The sequence below is a fragment of the Vombatus ursinus genome, unplaced genomic scaffold, assembly GCF_900497805.2.
Source record: "Vombatus ursinus unplaced genomic scaffold, bare-nosed wombat genome assembly UNPS02011591.1, whole genome shotgun sequence".
Lineage (NCBI taxonomy): Eukaryota > Metazoa > Chordata > Mammalia > Diprotodontia > Vombatidae > Vombatus > Vombatus ursinus.
Genome location: NW_020951369.1, coordinates 5,135,452 through 5,153,008, shown reverse-complemented (window position 1 = coordinate 5,153,008; position 17,557 = coordinate 5,135,452). Strand labels below are relative to the sequence as shown.

The window sequence follows — 17,557 nt, the reverse complement described above, 5'->3', positions numbered from 1 at the left end:
TGCCTCGGCGGCGGCGGCAGGGGGGAGGTGATGCCCCGTTACTATGAGGACAAGCCGGAGGATGACGGCGCATGCGCCGGGGTGAAGGAGGATCTGGGGGCGTGCCTACTGCAGTCGGACTGTGTGCTCAAGGTAGCCCCAACCAACCGACTACCGCGGGGGAGGGGGTGTCGGGCCCCTCCAAGACGAGCTGCGCGCCACCATCCCCCAACCCTTCTAGGGAGAGGCGGCAAAGCGGCCCAGGTTCTCTGCCAGTTAGCGAAGCTTCTCTCTGGTCTCCTTGAGCTAGCCATGCCTCAGCCCCATCTTTGTGTCTGGGTGTTTGGGCGAGCTTGCATGATCGACCAGAAATTAAAGTCTTAGAATCGAGTCATATAATAAGGTCTAGAGCTGCAAAGGACCTTAAAGATGATCCACTCCAACCGGCTCTTTACAGAGCCAGAAACAGCTTGGAGAGACACAGTGACTTCCCCAAGTTAAGGCAGAAGCATAATTTGAACCCAGGTCTTGTGACTACAAATCAACGACTTTTTACACGTAGCCCCAGATCTTGACGTCAGATGCTCATTCCCAGATCTTAGTACCCTCTCTTAATGATACCGCTTTTCAGCAAACAGTAAATATTGGCATTGTGTTGGGAACCAGGCAAAAGAAGGATAGTGGGGAATATTTTAATATTCATTTAGTAAATGGTTTCAGTGTTGTGAACATGAAGTTCGATCGCATAATAGCTAAATTTATAGCGATAAGTGTTTCAGCACTTAGCTGGGTGGTAATTGTTAATCCCATTATGGACCGGGTTTTTTCTTGAACTCTTTATGGGCTAGTGTCGACTTCTGGAGCTTGTACTCTGCTAGCACATTCTGGGCAAATCCAGGGCCACTTAATGAAGTATTGAAGGTGGACTTTAGCTGAAGACTCAGCTCTAATACAAAGATGTACGTATATATGCATGTGGATGCAGACGTGTGTTTGTATAAAATGCATAAGAAATGTTAGCATAGTGTTATATGAGGTCCATGGAGGTGAAAGATCATGTTCCCTTGGGAGAATCAGGGAGGGTTTACAGGCTGTAAATGTGAAGTGGAATAGAGGTCACGACCTCACTGTATAGGTTGCAAACCACAGTATCCTGTCTAGAGAATAGTCAGAATTTACTGAAGGGGAAATCTTGCTCTCTGATCATGCAGAGCAGGTGAAACTTTGGTCAACTTCTTCCTAGTGTATTAAAGCACCATTTCTATGGAAACAAAGCACAGAAACCTCACATAAAAATATTCAGTAGCACATCTTAAGCACTGCTTGGTTTCAAAGCATCTGATACTAATTAGTTGAACCTAAAAAGTGATACTGGACATGATTAAAAGACCAAATAGCATGTGTCTCCATTTTTTATCAGACCTCACATTTTGGATAGAAACAGGTTAGAGCAGGAAGGGACCTAAACAATTATCTAGTTCATTTGACTGATAAGGAAATACTGGAGACTCACAGAAGTGAATTGATTTATTCAAAGTCACACAACTATTAAGTAGGATACCCAGGACCTGAACTTAGTCTAGTTGTTTCCATGTCTAGTCAGTTTTCTGCTGTATTGTACAAGCTTCTGTTCAACAGACTAAAAAAGTGCATTGCATTATACTAGATTGGAGGAGATACATTTAGACTGATGCCCTCTAGTTTACTAACAGATGATAAGAAATACACACAAAATAACTGTAACATGTATTCCATTATAATTACATATGATTACATACAACTAGTATTCCATGAGTTTAGATGAAGGAGCTAACACTGGGAGAATCAGGAAAGGGTTTCATGGAGGTGGCATTTGAGCTGAGTCTTGTTATAATTTTTAAGTCATATTGTTAATATTTTACACTATAGATTTAGCATTTTTAAATTTTTTTCCACTTAATTGTATTTTATTTTTTCCAATTACGTTTTTCCAATTTTCTAATTACATTACAACCCTAAATGATATTTTTAAAATTCACTTTTATAAGATTTTGAGTTCCAAATTTTTTTCTCCCTCCCTCCCCTTGACCCTCCCCAAGACAGCAAGCAATCTAATATAGTTTATACATGTATAGTCATGTTAAACATATTTCCACATTAGTCATGTGGTGAAAGAAGAATCAGAACAAAAGGGGAAAACCATGAGAAAGAAAAAACAAAAAAAAAAAGAAAATAGTATGTCTTGATCTACATTCAGACTGCATAGTTCTTCCTCTTGGTATGAATAGCATTTTCCATCATGAGTCTTTTGGAGTTGTCTTAGATCATTGCATTGCTGAGAAGAGCTAAGTCTAACATAATTGATCATGGCATAATGTTATTGTTACTGTGTACTGTGTTCTCCTGGTTTTGCTCACTTCACTTAGCATCAGTTCATCTAAGTCTTTCCATGTTTTTTCTGAAATCCGCCTGCTCATCATTTCTTATGGCACCGTTACATTTTGTGTTTAATATTTTTACATGCCTTCTAGATTTCATAGCAAAATTTGAAAGAAATTCTCATCAGAGTTAAAATGAGTGTTTAAAACATACATTACAATAATTATCTAAGCATTATCAAGTAGAGGCTGATTTTGCAAACTTAATTTGTACTCCAAACCTCAACAAGCAAAACTTCCAGAAAGCAGTATGCAGTATTGTCTTCTATGTTTAAGATGTCTTAAATAACCATATCTTTGTCCTACAAATTAATAATTTGTATATTAAACATAACTTTATCCCATGAATTCATATATACTATTCCTTGTACGCATTATTTGTTCACCAGATTTATTTAAGCACCTGCTTTATAGAGAGTACTGTGTTAGGCACTAGGAGATGTATAAAGTTAAATTAGTTTAAGTAAACTGGATGCACGTATATGCTACTTTGTGATTTCTTTTTAAAAATTTTTTACATGTAGCTATTATGTTTCACCATCTAATAATGACAAAAATTATAAAGGGTTTGTGTTTATAAAGCCAACTGTACTCACGTTTGTGATGTAGGTAATGCAAGTGTATTGCAGCCAGGTCCGTATTCATGACAATGATGAATGGTCACATATATTTGAATTCACACTATTTGAGGCTATAATTATGAAAAACGTGGTAATTCATTTTAGCCCAATGGAAATATGCTATAAAATGTATTATTCCTGTTTTGCAGATGATGAAACAGGCTCAGGGAGGCAAATTGATTTACCTAGTCACACAGCTACTTAGTGTCAGAATTGGCATTTGAACACCCTATGTCCATTGTTCTTTCCTGTACCTGAACAGGTATTCGTTTTGTAATATTATTAAGTAATTCTGTGAAAACACAATATCAGGAGAAATGATATTACACAGGGCAGTTCTATAATATGAGTCATTGAGACTTCCAGCCAAAGTGACTACCTAAATAGAGGCAGACACTCTGACTCCCACGTACTGCCTCCAGGAAAAACCTAAAAATAGCTCCAGACTGAATAATTCAATGAAAACAATAGGTGACTTCTGTCATGCCAAAACTGCACAAAAAGTTAGAGTCCCACAAGCAGGGCCTACCATATAAAACAGTGCTCATGCCCAGGCATACAAGCCAGAAGTGTCACTGACAATTACAATTGGACCAGAGACACTTGTAACATTCAAGTATCTATATTCAGAGGCAGTAAGAGTGGAGTTCCTCCAGAAGACCCCAGGGTGGCCAGAAATTTCATTGTGTGGACAGTTATAGCAGTTGTTCAGACAGTGACACCCCAATCTCCAACATCCCTAGCACTCTGTTATAAGACACCAAAGAGTACTTTGAAGGTTAAGGGCTCTGGATCTCAAATATCCAGGCATGTGGATTGTCACAGGAACCCAGATGACCTAAATTAAGACCAAGCAGAGTCAATCATAACATCCAAAAATGCTGCAAGTTGTAGACCCTAATCCTGGCAGAAAGCCCCAAGTCAAGAAGTAAGGCTGGAGAGATGAGGACACCACTATGAAGAATTGTTGTATTGAAAAAAAAGTACCTAAAAATCTATATCAAAAGGAGAGAATAATTCCACAAAAAATACAAGCAGACCACGAAAGGGAAAATGGATTGTCTACAATGACTACATGATACCTAGAAGAAATGAAGCAAGAGATAAAAACAACAAAACCTCTGGAGGGGAGAGAATGGCAATAAAATTGGGGAGAAAGTCAGCGTGGCCAGGAAAGGAATAAAACATGTTTATTCTTCTATTTCTTTCCTCCAGAGCATTTGTACTTTCCTCCACCCACCCACCCTCTGCTTTTCAGCTCCTTTTTATTTGTTTTCTTTCTCTATTAGAATGTCCTTAAGGAAGCTCCTGAAGGACAGGAAATAAGGACAGTATCTATCCCTACCACTTTGCGTAGTCCCTGGCACATATTAAACCTTTACTAAATGCTTGTTGCCTGCTTTTTGCCAAATCTGTTACAACCAGATTTCAGAGTGAAACTAGAAGGAATCCATCTGTAATTTACTGAAAGAAACCCCAGAGATAACCTAGCCAAAATCCAGATCTTCTTGAACAAAAGGTAAGCAACCAGAAAGAATTCAAGACTAAGCAAACATAAACATAAACATAATGACATAAGACTTGGCAGAATTCTGCTAAAAACAAGAGAGCTTGGAATATGGTATTCTCAAAGGCAGAAGAGATGAGCCAACAACCAAGAATAACTCACTCAGAAAAACTGAGTATAATTCTACAGGAGAAAAATAATGGATCGCCAGTTGACTGCAAACTAGCAAGTATTTCTGTTGAAAAGACCACAACTGAGTAGGAATTCTGAATGGCAAACAGAAGACTCAGGAAACTGGAAAAGGTAAATTTATTTGAGCACTTGGAAGAAACAGAACCTTACTATCTTCAAAATGTATTGAGGGAATTAAGTAAGAAAAACAGAAGGATTTGGAGAGGATAGATTTGTTCTGAGGGTTGTAAGAAAGGAAAAGGGAGAATAAAGAATATACTAATGTAGGAAGAAGGAAGAGGGGTGTGAAACTTCTGATAATTGGGTGCGTGAGAAGAAAGGTACACAGGCATCAAAGAGAGGGTGAGAGAAGCAAGTATTAGATGATAATTTATGTCTGAGATAAATAGGGAATAGTTGTGTATGCTGTTGTGCCTGTGTATGTGTGAAGCAAAGACAAGTTTGATGTGGAAGTACATTGAACTCCATAGGGAAGGAAACAGGTTTGTGGGGATAGGGAGAAGGGAGGTAAAAAGGTTAATACCAGGGAGGGAATGGGACAAAGTAATTCAAATTCATAATCCAGAAGAGGGTTGGGGTAGTTGAAAAGAACTGGAAACTAAGGCATGCCAATTAGTTGGAGAATGGCTAAACTGTGGTATATGAATATAATGGAATATTATTGCATCTCAAATGAGATAATTTCAAAGAATCTTGAGATATTTTATTTGAACTGATGCAAAGAAGAACCAAGACAAGAATTTAGGATTTGACTGCATTGTAACTGACCAAAACAATAACCACCATGTTTTCAGAGGGATTATGGTGAAGCATGTTAACTGTGTCCTGACATATATGCTGGACTTAAGATGGGAAAGGAGACATAGCTATTTTGGTTGTAGCCACCATGCATATTTGTTTCTGCTTGGCTACACTTGTTTGTTACAGAGATTTTTTTTTTCTCTTTTTTTTTTTCAAATTGGAGAGAGGGGATAGGGAAAGTAGTAATGGTGATGCCAAAGAAAAGAAACAAGAGGAAGCATTGAAACATTTGAAAAAGTACACAGAAGAATACAGAAAGAAATTCAGAAGGAAGCGTAGACAAGGAGGACAGTTTTGAAAATAGATTATGTGGGGTTTTTTTAAAACCAAGTGGTAAGGGCAGCTAGGTGGTGCAGTAGATAGAGCACCCGCCCTGAAGTCAGGAGTACCTGAGTTCAAATCTGACCTCAGACGAAACACTTGACACTTACTAGCTGTGTGACCCTGGGCAAGTCACTTAACCCCAATTGCCTTTAAAAAAAAAAAAGAGCAAGTGGTAAATTCAGTTTCATATATGATCATCTTTTTGTCTTTTCTGTAGAAATACTCATTTTTTGGTGTTAAATTCAAAATTTTTTTGGGGAAAAGGACTGTTGACCAAACAATATTAAAATGAAATTTGGAATTTGGATATAGCATTAGTGATGTGGCAGAATGACATTAGTCAGGACAAACTGGGAGAATATGCTTCCTTCTATACTGCTTTGTCTCTCCCATACTTCCTCCCATTGCATACCACCCCTGCATATAGGCCTATCTAACAAAATAATTGTTAACTGAATTAATAATTGTATTAGTCAGGATTGGTTGTTAAGTACACTAGGACAAAATTTTTAATAACAGAAAAGATAGTTCACTGCTCTAAATGGTTTAACTCAAATTGTAAAGTTTTAGACCTGACTCTTGTGTATAATGTCAATTATTTCCCATAGAAATTGCAGTGTTTCCTGTAGTAGCTTTTTGTATGGTTAATCTACTTCAGATATTTAAATAGATAATAATAAGATAAAATAATTAAGATACTCATTAAAGATAATTATATCTTTATTTCATCATGTAATTTGAGGAAAAAAGGCGACATAACCTACCTCTTATTAGTGTTGTTTAGTTACTATTTTGTATGTGGTGTTGCTCAGTTGTCACTAACTCTGTGACACCATTTGGGATTTTCTTGGCAATGCTAATGGAGTGTCTTACTGTTTGCCTTTCCAGCTCATTTTACAGATGAGGAAACTGAGGCACAGAGGGTTTAAGTAATTTGCTTAGGGTCACACAGCTAGAGGCTGGATTCGAACTCAGGTCTTTCTTACCTAAGCCTGGCACTCTATCCACTTCATCACTTAGCTGCCCTTATTTGTAAACTTAGGCATAGGGTTTATGTCTAATTTTAATGTCAAATTTAATTTTGACATTATGAAAATAAAAATTTTATTATAAACTTAATGTCCCCTTTCCAGTGGTTCGACGGACAGAATTCTGGCTCTAGAATCTGATTTCAAATCCTGCCTCTCACACTTAATATGTGTGTGATCTTGGGCAAGTCATTTAACTTTCTTGGACCTCTATTTCCTAATCTGTAAAATGAAGCGGCTGTGCCAGATGGCCTCTGACGTCCCTTCCATCTCTAGATCTGTTGTCCTATGACAAAAATAATTAGAAAAACAGACAAGATGAAGAATAAATTTTCTCACTATTATCATTTTGCAAGATAGAATTTACAAATAAAAAAAAAAATTTTGTTTTGTGTTCCTTTTCAGATCTGTATGAAATTCTGCCTTTGGCTTAGTTTCTTTCTTTGTTTTTTAAATATGTAATTGTTGTCGATGTTTATACAGTTCTGGTTCTGCTGTTCTAATTTTGCATCACATCAGTCAGTCAACAAGTTACTAAATGCCTAATATGTGTTAGGCACTCTGCTAGGCACTGGGGATACAAATACAATAAATACAACAATCTTTACTTGAAAGGAGCTAACTTTTAGTGCAGGAGACAACAAGGACGTAGAGACTTTGAAAAAATAAAAAGTGAATCATGCAGGTTTTTCCTTATTTCCTTGTATACTTCGTATTTCGATTTCTGGCATTATAATATTCTGTTATATTAATATGCCATAATTCATCCTTTCTCCAGTTTTTGACATATTGGTTGACTTTAATTTTTGTTGTTACATATAGATCACTTTTGAGTATTTTTGTAAATGGGTCATTTTTCAGTTTTTGTGATATTTTAAAGATAAAGGCCTAACGATGAAATTTTAGGGTTGAAAGATTTATGGCCCGTGGTAGATTACGCATTGTTTTCCAGAATGTATGCCAGCCCTATCAGTAATATATTGGAGTGTTTATTTCCCCACAGACCTATAAACATTTAATTTGATCATTTTTTGCTATTGAATAGCTACTTTCAAACATGTTTTATAATAGATTGAGAGCCAATTGCAAAGATGTTCCCTAAGTTATTAATATTTATCTTATGAACATTTGAACATATCAATGAAGATTGTTCCATAACCCTTAATTCAAACTGTCTTAAGTTTTGTGATATATCATTTAGTGGCAGTTAGTACCAAGTGTTTAAACCCAGTCCTCCTTTCTTGATTCTTAGTTACTTCAAGAAGACAGTACACAATAATTCTCCGGTCTCTCCTCCCTCTTGTTTTTTTTTTTCATAGATTAATTCTTTCTACTCCAGGTTCATGTCTTTTCAGCTCATATATACACATACTTTTAATTCCTTTATTTCTAACTTTTACCTAATTCACTAAGGAAAATGTCTATCATTCTATCTCCTTTCCAGATTTCCCTAAGATATTTTTAACTGTCCCTAAAACCTAGTGACTTTAATTCACTTCTCTGAGCCTCTGTCTCCTTATCAGAAGGAGAGGAGGTTGAATTAGATGATTTACAAGGTCCTATCTTAGGTCTGATACTCTTTGATCTTATGATATTAAACCATTTCGAGTCCTTTTCAGAGTCTTCACAAGTCTTCATCGACCTATCCTCATCTGCTGTCAAGTACCAACATTTAGTATAAAGCATGATTTTTTTTGTGTTTTGGTGAGGCAATAGGGGTTAAGTGACTTTCTCAGGGTCACACAGCTATTAAGTGTCAAGTGCCTGAGGTTGGATTTGAACTGAGGTCGTCCTGACTCCAGGGCCGGTGCTCTATCCACTGCACCACCTGGCTGCCCCTCCAAAGCATGATTTTTCTGAAGAGGCTTGAGAGTAAAATGAAAAGGGCACTGGTCTTGAGATAAGAAGACATGGGTTTGTGTTCAGCCTTTGATGCTTACTACCTTTACCCTGAAGAAAGCTTTCCTTTTTGTGCCTCACGTGTCGTTATCAATGAAATGAGGGAGAATAAGGCAATATTTAAATCACAGGATTATTTCGAGGAAAGCATTTTGTAAACCTTTAAAGCACTATATAAATGTGAACTATTTTACATATATATATTTTTTGGTATTGTAACTATTGTTTTCCACTGAGATAGTAAATGTACAATATTTATAATAGTACATTATAGATTAAATTGGTTTTGTGGTCCTTCTTGTGAATCTGACCACCATTTAGAACAGGCCTGCACAACTTGCAACCCATGGGCCGCTTATGGCATGCCAAAGGATTTTGGGCAGCCTTTGAAAAACGTAGAGGAAAACATCTTTCTATGTAGAGGAAATCCACAAGCAGCCTAAGTGGCTTGCTGGCCGCAAGTTGTGCAGGCCTGATTTAGAATATTGTTTCTGTGAGAAAATATGTGTTGAGTCCAAATTAAAATGTTTGTTGAATTAAAATTTGTAAATTAGAGACCACTTATATTGATTCAGCCATAGAAAGAATGATAAATTTAGAGTCCATGCTCCCATTTTGCCATTTGTTGCTTGTGAGACTTAGGGCAGATCCCTTAACTTTTCTAGGCCATAGCTTCCTTGTCTGGAAAATGAAGTAGTTGCCCTGGATGACCTCTGAATCTACAATCCTATAACCTAGCTTTGTATTTTTTAAGAGTGTTATAGTTAGAAGATTACAATCTCATCACTAAAAGACTGGCCACCAATGATTTTGTTGACAATAGCAGCTTATGAAATCATTTACTAAGGTGCACAGGGACTGTGGCAGGGGTGTGCTAAGGCCAGTTATAGAAGACTTGTGAGAGCCCATTGTTAAATTTTCAGTGTGAGCATTTACACCTCAAACATTGACAGTTGCTACAATTCAGGGCTTGTTTGTCCAAATGAGAAAGGGTTAATAATGCAGATTATACTGAAAAGTCTGTCTGAATACTTCCCCCTCCCCAAAGAGCTGGTTTTTAAGCATTCATTAGTGTATCCCTGGGTTGTAATACATTTTCTGTACTCTCTGAGAAGATTAAAATTGATCTTGTATCATTTTCTTATTGATTCTATTTACAATTACTTGATTTTGTCCTGTAACTGCTTTTGTCCTATAATTGCTTAAGTCATGGTTCTTTTGTCTCTAAATTTAGTTCAGAATTGAGCTGGCCTGTAATGGCCTGTAATTTTAGAAGTCCCACTCTCCTACTAATCACTGATCTATTCTTGCTTTAAGGAATTTAGCTGTTCTTGGGGAATGTGTGTGAGCACAAGTGAGTTGGGTCTAGTATCTTTACACCATGAAGCCATCCTTCAGGGATGTCTGGTTTGCTGTCCAAAAGAGTCCAGTCTGTTATCTTTTGACCTTGCACTTGTGCTTAAACAATGATTACTTCTTAGGCAATGGGAAAAGAGAGGGTTGTTGCTACCCTCCATTACCAAACTTCACTGAGCCTTGGCTCTGTAACCAGTCATGTTGTCCCCACTCCCTGATGCCATCTGCTTCATTGTGTTCTTTGTTCTGTATTCCTCAAAATCCATAAAAGGGGAACTGTCCTTTTCCTTGGCGTCTTTGTCATAAATGGAGGTAATCACTGACCCATTTATTGAAAGGCAGCATGATAAATGTTATCTTGCTTTAAGAATTACCTGAGTTTACCCTTCGTGTTAAATTTAACTCATAATGCCATGTTGATTAAACTATAGAGAATTTTGAAGTATTGATGAAATAGTAGACGTTGTATTTGTGTTTTTTGTAAGGGAATTTCCCAGATATTCACTTTTATTGTCTTGTATGTTACAGGAAGGAAAAACTCCTCGACAGTGTTTGAAGGAAGGAAACTGCAAAGCTTTGAAATATTCATTTTTTGAATGCAAAAGATCAATGGTAAGTGGTTATCCAATAAGCTAGAAACTAGAAATAGTGAGATATTCATTTGAGGAATTGTGATTCAGTTGTTTTATAAACTATACTAAGGAAGAATATGTAGAGATAATTTTTCCAATTTTTTTACTTAGTGAGTGGTAAAAAATTCCTTCCAGTGAGTGAAAAATCAAGTGACATTTGAGTGAATCTCACAAACTATAGCAGTTGCCAAAAATCTCTGGTATTATTTTGCTTCTACCTTCTTTAATAGTGTTAATTATCCAGCCTGTTTGTTCTTAGGAGTTTTAGTAAGTATCATATCAGGTCTTGGTGAGGGTAAGTAGGCAAAAGTTGTTTTAAGTCACTGAATACAAGCTAGTAAGTACCTCCTCTAAGCCTAGTCTTGTGCAGATATACATATGTGAAGGAGAGAAAGGTTCTGGCTTAGAATGATTAGAAGCAGTGGAAGTGATTTGGGAAGGATGGAAAGAATGTCATTTACTGATGTCAAAGAAGTTAGAGGTTTGGCCATCTATGAAACATTACATAGGTGGCAAAAGAAAATTCAAAAGAGGAAACAGATGAGCAAAGTAATGTTGTTATTGTGTTAAATTTAATATACACTTTAGAAAACAAGCTTTGTAGTAGAGATTCACAGTTTCTTACACAATCATCTTTTTCTTTGTGTATGGGAATGTTATGTTTGTTGATTTTTCAGTTCATAATAAAAAAGAGTATTAAAAATTAAGTAAGTCAGCTCTAAGATCTTTTCAAGCTTTACAATTCTATAATTCTCGAAAATATAAGATGATACAGTGAGAGCAAGCTAGGCAAATTTTTGGCAGGATGATGTTAAGAAGATTTCTGCAAGACTTCTGGTGCTCTAAGACATTACTCATTCCTGGGGAAAAGGATGTATAGCCCACTCAATACTAATAATTATTCCAGTTCATATTTTTAGGATACTTTAAGGTTTGCAAAGTGATTTCCTCATAAAAACCCTGTGAGGTGGCTAGTAAAGAATTATTATTCCCATTTTAAAGATGAGAGATTAAGAGGTTAATTTTTAGACAGAAAGAGATTAAGATTAAGCTGAAGATCACCCAGGTAATTGGATACTTAAACCCAGATCATCTCACTTAACACTATTGATGGAGAGAATCACACCACAATGTCCACTCTATCCATTAAAATCTACTTTTAGTCCCAAACTAGTTTCTTGTTGCTCAGGGCTTTTCCTTTTCACTTTTGGTGCGTTATCATAGTACAAATACAGTCAGTTCTGCTGTAACTTGTGTTTCAAGCACAAATTTATAGTAACATGATTAATATATTGGGGAACATTTTGAGAATAAAGCAAATTTAAAGTTTGTTTCTGAGTGATTTCTTCCTTGAGAAACAGCAAGAGAAAAAAATTGCACCACTCACAATAGTTCACAAGCTACAGTCCTTCTGATGCCCATTTCCACAAGCAAACTTGAGGTCTTTGTCCAGGTAAAGTGCGTTTTCTGGTGCAGTTTGGAGCTGTAAGCAGAGAAGGGCTTGTCCACAGTGCTTCTGTTCTTACCTCACCCTTTTGTGCCCTGACCGTTAGCTTCCTAGGCTCAGCCCCAGAGTTGCAGCCTGCCCAACTTGCTTGTGCATTCTGAGGCATAGACCAAACAGTTGCAGCTCGAGGCCAAGGACGTGGCTACTATTTATTGTAGTACTTATGTATGTCTGAACCATTTGATGTATGTAAAACTATGTTTATTTATGTTTTACTGATGAAGTTTTTGAACGTTGTGCTTCAGCTCCATTTTCCCCATAAGATGTGTGGTTTTTATTTTGCAGCTTTGCATATCAAGGTGCTTTTTGTGTTGTGCTATAGAAGAACTCACAGTATATTTTAATATTTACCTAAGCAAAATTTAATTAGCTTAACTGTGAATCTCTATTTCATATAGCTTGTTTTCTAAAGTACGTATTAAGTTTAACACAATGGCATGAACATTACCCTGCTTAATTGTTCACTCTTTTATTTTTTTTTGCTCTCTTTGTAATGTTTCATTGATTTTATCTTTTCCAGAAAACAACATAAATAATTTTGTAATTTTCTGCGTCATTGCTTCCTTGCATTAGTGCTACTAATGTAGAGTTGACTACCACCCACAGGATCACAGGTTGAGAGCTGGAAGGGACCTCAGAAGCTATCTAGTTAAGTTTCTTCCTTCTCCTCCCTCTGTTTTACAGATGAGGACAGTAAAACCCAGGTGATTAAGTGATTTACCCACCATCATACAAGAAGAAGTATCTGAGACAGGATCACACCCAGGTCCTTTGAACAGAACCAGTATTGTACCATGCTAGTTTTAAAGAAAATGATTGCTGGTTTAATTTTAAAGATGCTTTTAATTGTAACTTTGTAACTTGCAAGTTGTAACTTTAATTGTAAAAACTGTAACTTTTAATTGTATACCCGAATGTAACAGAAGTTACAATTCTTTTGTTTTTGTCAGGTACGTGGTGGAAAGGGTATCTCTAGTATTTTCTTTGCCTTGCCCTCAAGTTTAGTTTGTTTTACTCTTAATATGACAGCCCTTAATAGAAGTTGTATTCAGTAATGTATCTTTTACAAGATGTTTGATTTAATAACTCTTTTTGTTTTTAGTTGGATGCCAGATCAAGATTCAGAGGAAGAAAAGGATATTGACACTTTTCTCTTAGAACCAAGATTGAAACAACATGGGTTCATCATTTAGAAAGCATGGCTGTATTTTCACTTCATACATTGAGTTGGACAATTTTGTAATTGGTTTTTAAGGGAAAAAAGAGATGAATCCTGCTTTTTGAACACTGATGGAAATTGATCTGTGCTCAATTTAATTAAATGGATGTAAAATATGCATATAATAAATTTTCAGAATCCTAAATGGATTAATTTTTAGAAAATTTATTCACTGATCAAATGACATGGACCATAATTTTTCTAATAATACTGGCTAGGTCACTTCTATAATTGATGCTGCAAACATAACTTGGAACTGAGTGGGAAAATGTATGGAAAGTTTACTTAAATCATTCACTTTTTTTTTTGTCCTCATACTGCTAAGGTTTAGATATAGAGAGTTGTGTTCAACTTCTTGGATAGATAATTATTTATTCCTAGTTGATCACTTTGAGAATTTAAAAAAAAAAAACTTCAGCCTCAGTTATGTTTTCACTTGAAATAACATAGTTATCTTTTTAGCTAATTTAGTTAATTTTTTTTTGAAGAAAGTAAGCTGCTATTCAGTTTTTTTTAAAAAGATATTAGGAAAGTAACAATTTCTGTTCTAATCATCAGCTTGAACAACAATAACAAAAAGTTGTTAAAAAAAAAAAGACCTGGCTAGAGTTGAGAATAGATGATAAAGTTGTATACCCAAATTAAGATGGATTTTTAAAAGTAATTAAAATGAAAAAGTTATTCTTAGCACTAGAGAATAAGTATAATAACTAAGTTATTACTTTAAAAACTTGAGATCATGGCAGTTAGTCACTAGTCTCTGCTTTGATATATTACAAAAGGACTTTTTTTTTCTAGTATAAAAGTGAAAGTTTAAAAAACTTTTTCTTTTATAGACACTATGTAATCTGTGTGGCTACTTCTTCCACTGCTGCAGATTGAAAGTTGTCTATACCATCTTCCCCTGTGTTATTCTCTTGTCCTTCCACAGACACTCCCTGGAGGAGCATCAGATGTACTGAGGGCCTTCCTCTTGTTCTTTTTAATGTCTGGAAGATGCCATTATAGAACTCTGACTATCTGGTTGTTATCTTTCATTCTTACTACATGCCTAGTCAGTCTTTTATTCTCATCTTTTCCTAAGTGATATTTTTTATGGTCCTTCTCACATGCAAATTAAGCTCTACTTATTTAGATTGTCATCATCATTGATTTCATGTCATATAATATTAGAGGAATATTGTGTTAAAGAGATGGATTTTTGCAGCACTGAGCAGCTTGGGATCCCTGAGAGTGCTACAAAATTTCCCAAATACTATCTAACCCAGTTTTCTCCTGCTCTCAGATATAAGCCAAACTCACTGCCTCATTGTAGTTTCCATTCAAGAAATTGAGTATGTTTAAAGAAGTTAAATTGATACAGCAGTTCCTAAAAAATGATGAGAATCATATGTCCTGTACAAATTTCTCCTTCGAAAGAGGCAGATGTTATCAGTCACAAAATAGCATTTGTTAATGCAGCCACAATGTGCCAAGAGTCTATTTTATGGAGTTCGGAAAAACTATGTTTCTTTCTTCATTCAGCAGACATATGGAAACAATCCAATTCAAATATATCCTTGGTGTGTGGCACTGCTAAACCTCTTTTGTCTAGCTTTTGTAGGGAAAAAAGTGTTTCCGTATAAGTGAATTTTCTGAATAATTATAAGTATCCTTTTAAATTACCCAATTTTACCCAATTATATACTTCCCTAGTTTCTTAGAGCATACTGGACATCAATTCTAAAAGCATTTATTAAGTGATTATTTTGTGAAAGATACTTTATTAAGAATTGGGGATACAGAGATGAAATACATCACAGTTCCTGCACACAAAGAGATTATAATCTCTGTATAGTAGCGACAATAAAGTAATATGAATTTTTATATGCTTATGCTAAGTGTATTTAAAATATTTCTCTGTAGGAAATAATGGTATTAACATTTTCTTAATGACATAATGTCATTCTCAATTATTTTACTCAGCAGGAAAATAGTAATGACTTAAAGAGCTCTTGAGTAATGTAGTATAAAGCACTTTGCCCCTATACAAAATGATCTCAGTATGTTATTTTTAATGCATTCTGATTTTTGTAACTTTTCTGCCTTCCCTAGCAATCTGTCAGTATGTCTACCTCCAACACCCCCATATTCCTTACTCGTTTTATTTCTTGTATCTAAACTACTGCTGTTTGATGACATAAAATGAAAAAAAATTGCAAAACAAAATTAGTGCAATTAAAATTAAAAAACAAACTCAACTGAGGGGAAAAACTGGCAAATTTCTTGGAGAAAGTTTACTATCCAAGATGAGTATGTGTATACACACATATATATGGAATTGATAGAAACATGAGAACAAGAGTCATTCTTCAATAGATAGAGGATATCAATAGGCACTTTTCAGAAGGAAAAAAGGCAAGCTACCAACAACCATAAGAAAAAAATGCTCCAAAATACTAATAAGAGAAATACAAGTTAAAACCACTTTGGTCCCCCTGAATGTTTGTTGGATTGGCAAAGATAACAAAGCTGGGAAATCCCAATTGGAGGAGCTGTGAGAAGCACACTGATGCACTTTTGGTGAATCAGTGGTTCAGCCATTGATTCTGGAAAGCATTTTGAATCTGTATCCCAAAAGTCACTGAACATGCTTACCCTTTGGCCCTTTGAAACCTTATGAGGCTTATTTATACACGAAAGAGACAGCAGGGTATAATGGAAAGATTACTGGACTTAGAGGCAGAAAGACGTAAGTTCTAATATTGCCTCACAAACTTAGTAGCTATGTGAATGAGTTATTTAAACTTTGGACATCTGTTCCCTCATTTGTAAAATGAGGAGATTAGACCTGAAAGCTTCTAAGGACTCTTCCAAATCTAAATCTGATCTAATATCCTATGAAGAAAAGAGAGAAAATACACATATAAAATATTTGTAGCCACTCTTTTTGTTATAGCAAAGGACAATAAACGGTGAAATTCTCCATTAGTTGGGGGATGGCAAAAGAAATTATGGCAAATGAATATAGTGCAATATTATTGCACCCTAACAAAGAGGGGAGGGATTTATTTTGGGTGATTGTCCCCTATTTATTATAAGATAGTGCTTTTATTTTACTCTTCTTTTGAAAGGAGAGTTAGGGAGTGAGTGCTAAGAATGTCAATAGTAATACTTCAAGGAAGAAAAGAAAGAAAAAATTATTAATGAATCATTGAAAACAAGAGCAGAAGGGGATAGACAAGCAAGACAGTTCTGAAGCTACCATTTTAAATTTGAACTAAAAAAACCCCAAAGTTTACTTAGTGGGGAAAAACTACAGTATATAGTTCAAATTTAGTTTAGTCTCTACCCCACCCCTTTTTTCTTTTGTTTTTGGAAGTAGTTGGGGTTAAGTGACTTGCCTAGGGTCATACAGCTAGCAGGTGTCTGAGGCTCGATTTGAACTTGGGTCCTTCTAACTCCATGGTCAGTACTCTATCTTCTGTGCCATCTAGCTGACCCCCTTTTTTTCTGTAGTTCATGTTTGTTGATATTCATTAAGTACATTTTAATGAAAATATTTTATGAAAAATTGTTTACAATAAAAATTGTAAATACTCCATACGAATGTAGTACAACATTACTGTGCTCTAAGAAATGGCCCACGTGATAGATTGAGAGAAATCTGGTAAGACCCAGAAAGTAGTGAACAGAAACAGGAAAACAATTTATACAAAGGCTGCAATTTTTTAAAGGAGAACAACTGCAATGCTTGAGAACTGTAATATGCAGTAACCTCTTAGAACTCTATAAGATTGGTGGTGAAGTATGATTGCTACCTTTTGACATGGTGGTGCAGAATGAGACATAGCTATGTGTACAGACAGCCAATGTGTGGATTTGTTTTGTTTCATTACATTGATTACAAGAGAAAATTTTTATTTTTTTCCTGGAAGAGAGTTATAAGAAACAGTAGGTAACTACTGATGGCTATAACAAAAAAGTATATATAATACATCTTAAAATACAGAAGCGGACATAGACAAACAGAGCAGTGTTAGAACTACTGAGCTAAATTTAATTTATACTTCTTAGAAGGGCTGTCCACAATAGAG

The 17,557-nt window shown here is 35.7% G+C and overlaps 1 protein-coding gene across 1 annotated transcript; it reads left to right on the top strand.

The window, feature by feature from the left end:
* Positions 1-7: 7 nt before the first annotated feature.
* On the top strand, positions 8-13,626 carry LOC114039043 (cytochrome c oxidase assembly factor 5). Its single transcript, XM_027856639.1, has 3 exons — positions 8-132; positions 10,652-10,735; positions 13,365-13,626. Exons 1-3 carry the CDS (start codon positions 31-33, stop codon positions 13,404-13,406), a joined length of 228 nt encoding a protein of 75 aa, XP_027712440.1. The 5' UTR covers positions 8-30; the 3' UTR covers positions 13,407-13,626.
* The last annotated feature ends 3,931 nt before the right edge of the window (positions 13,627-17,557 follow it).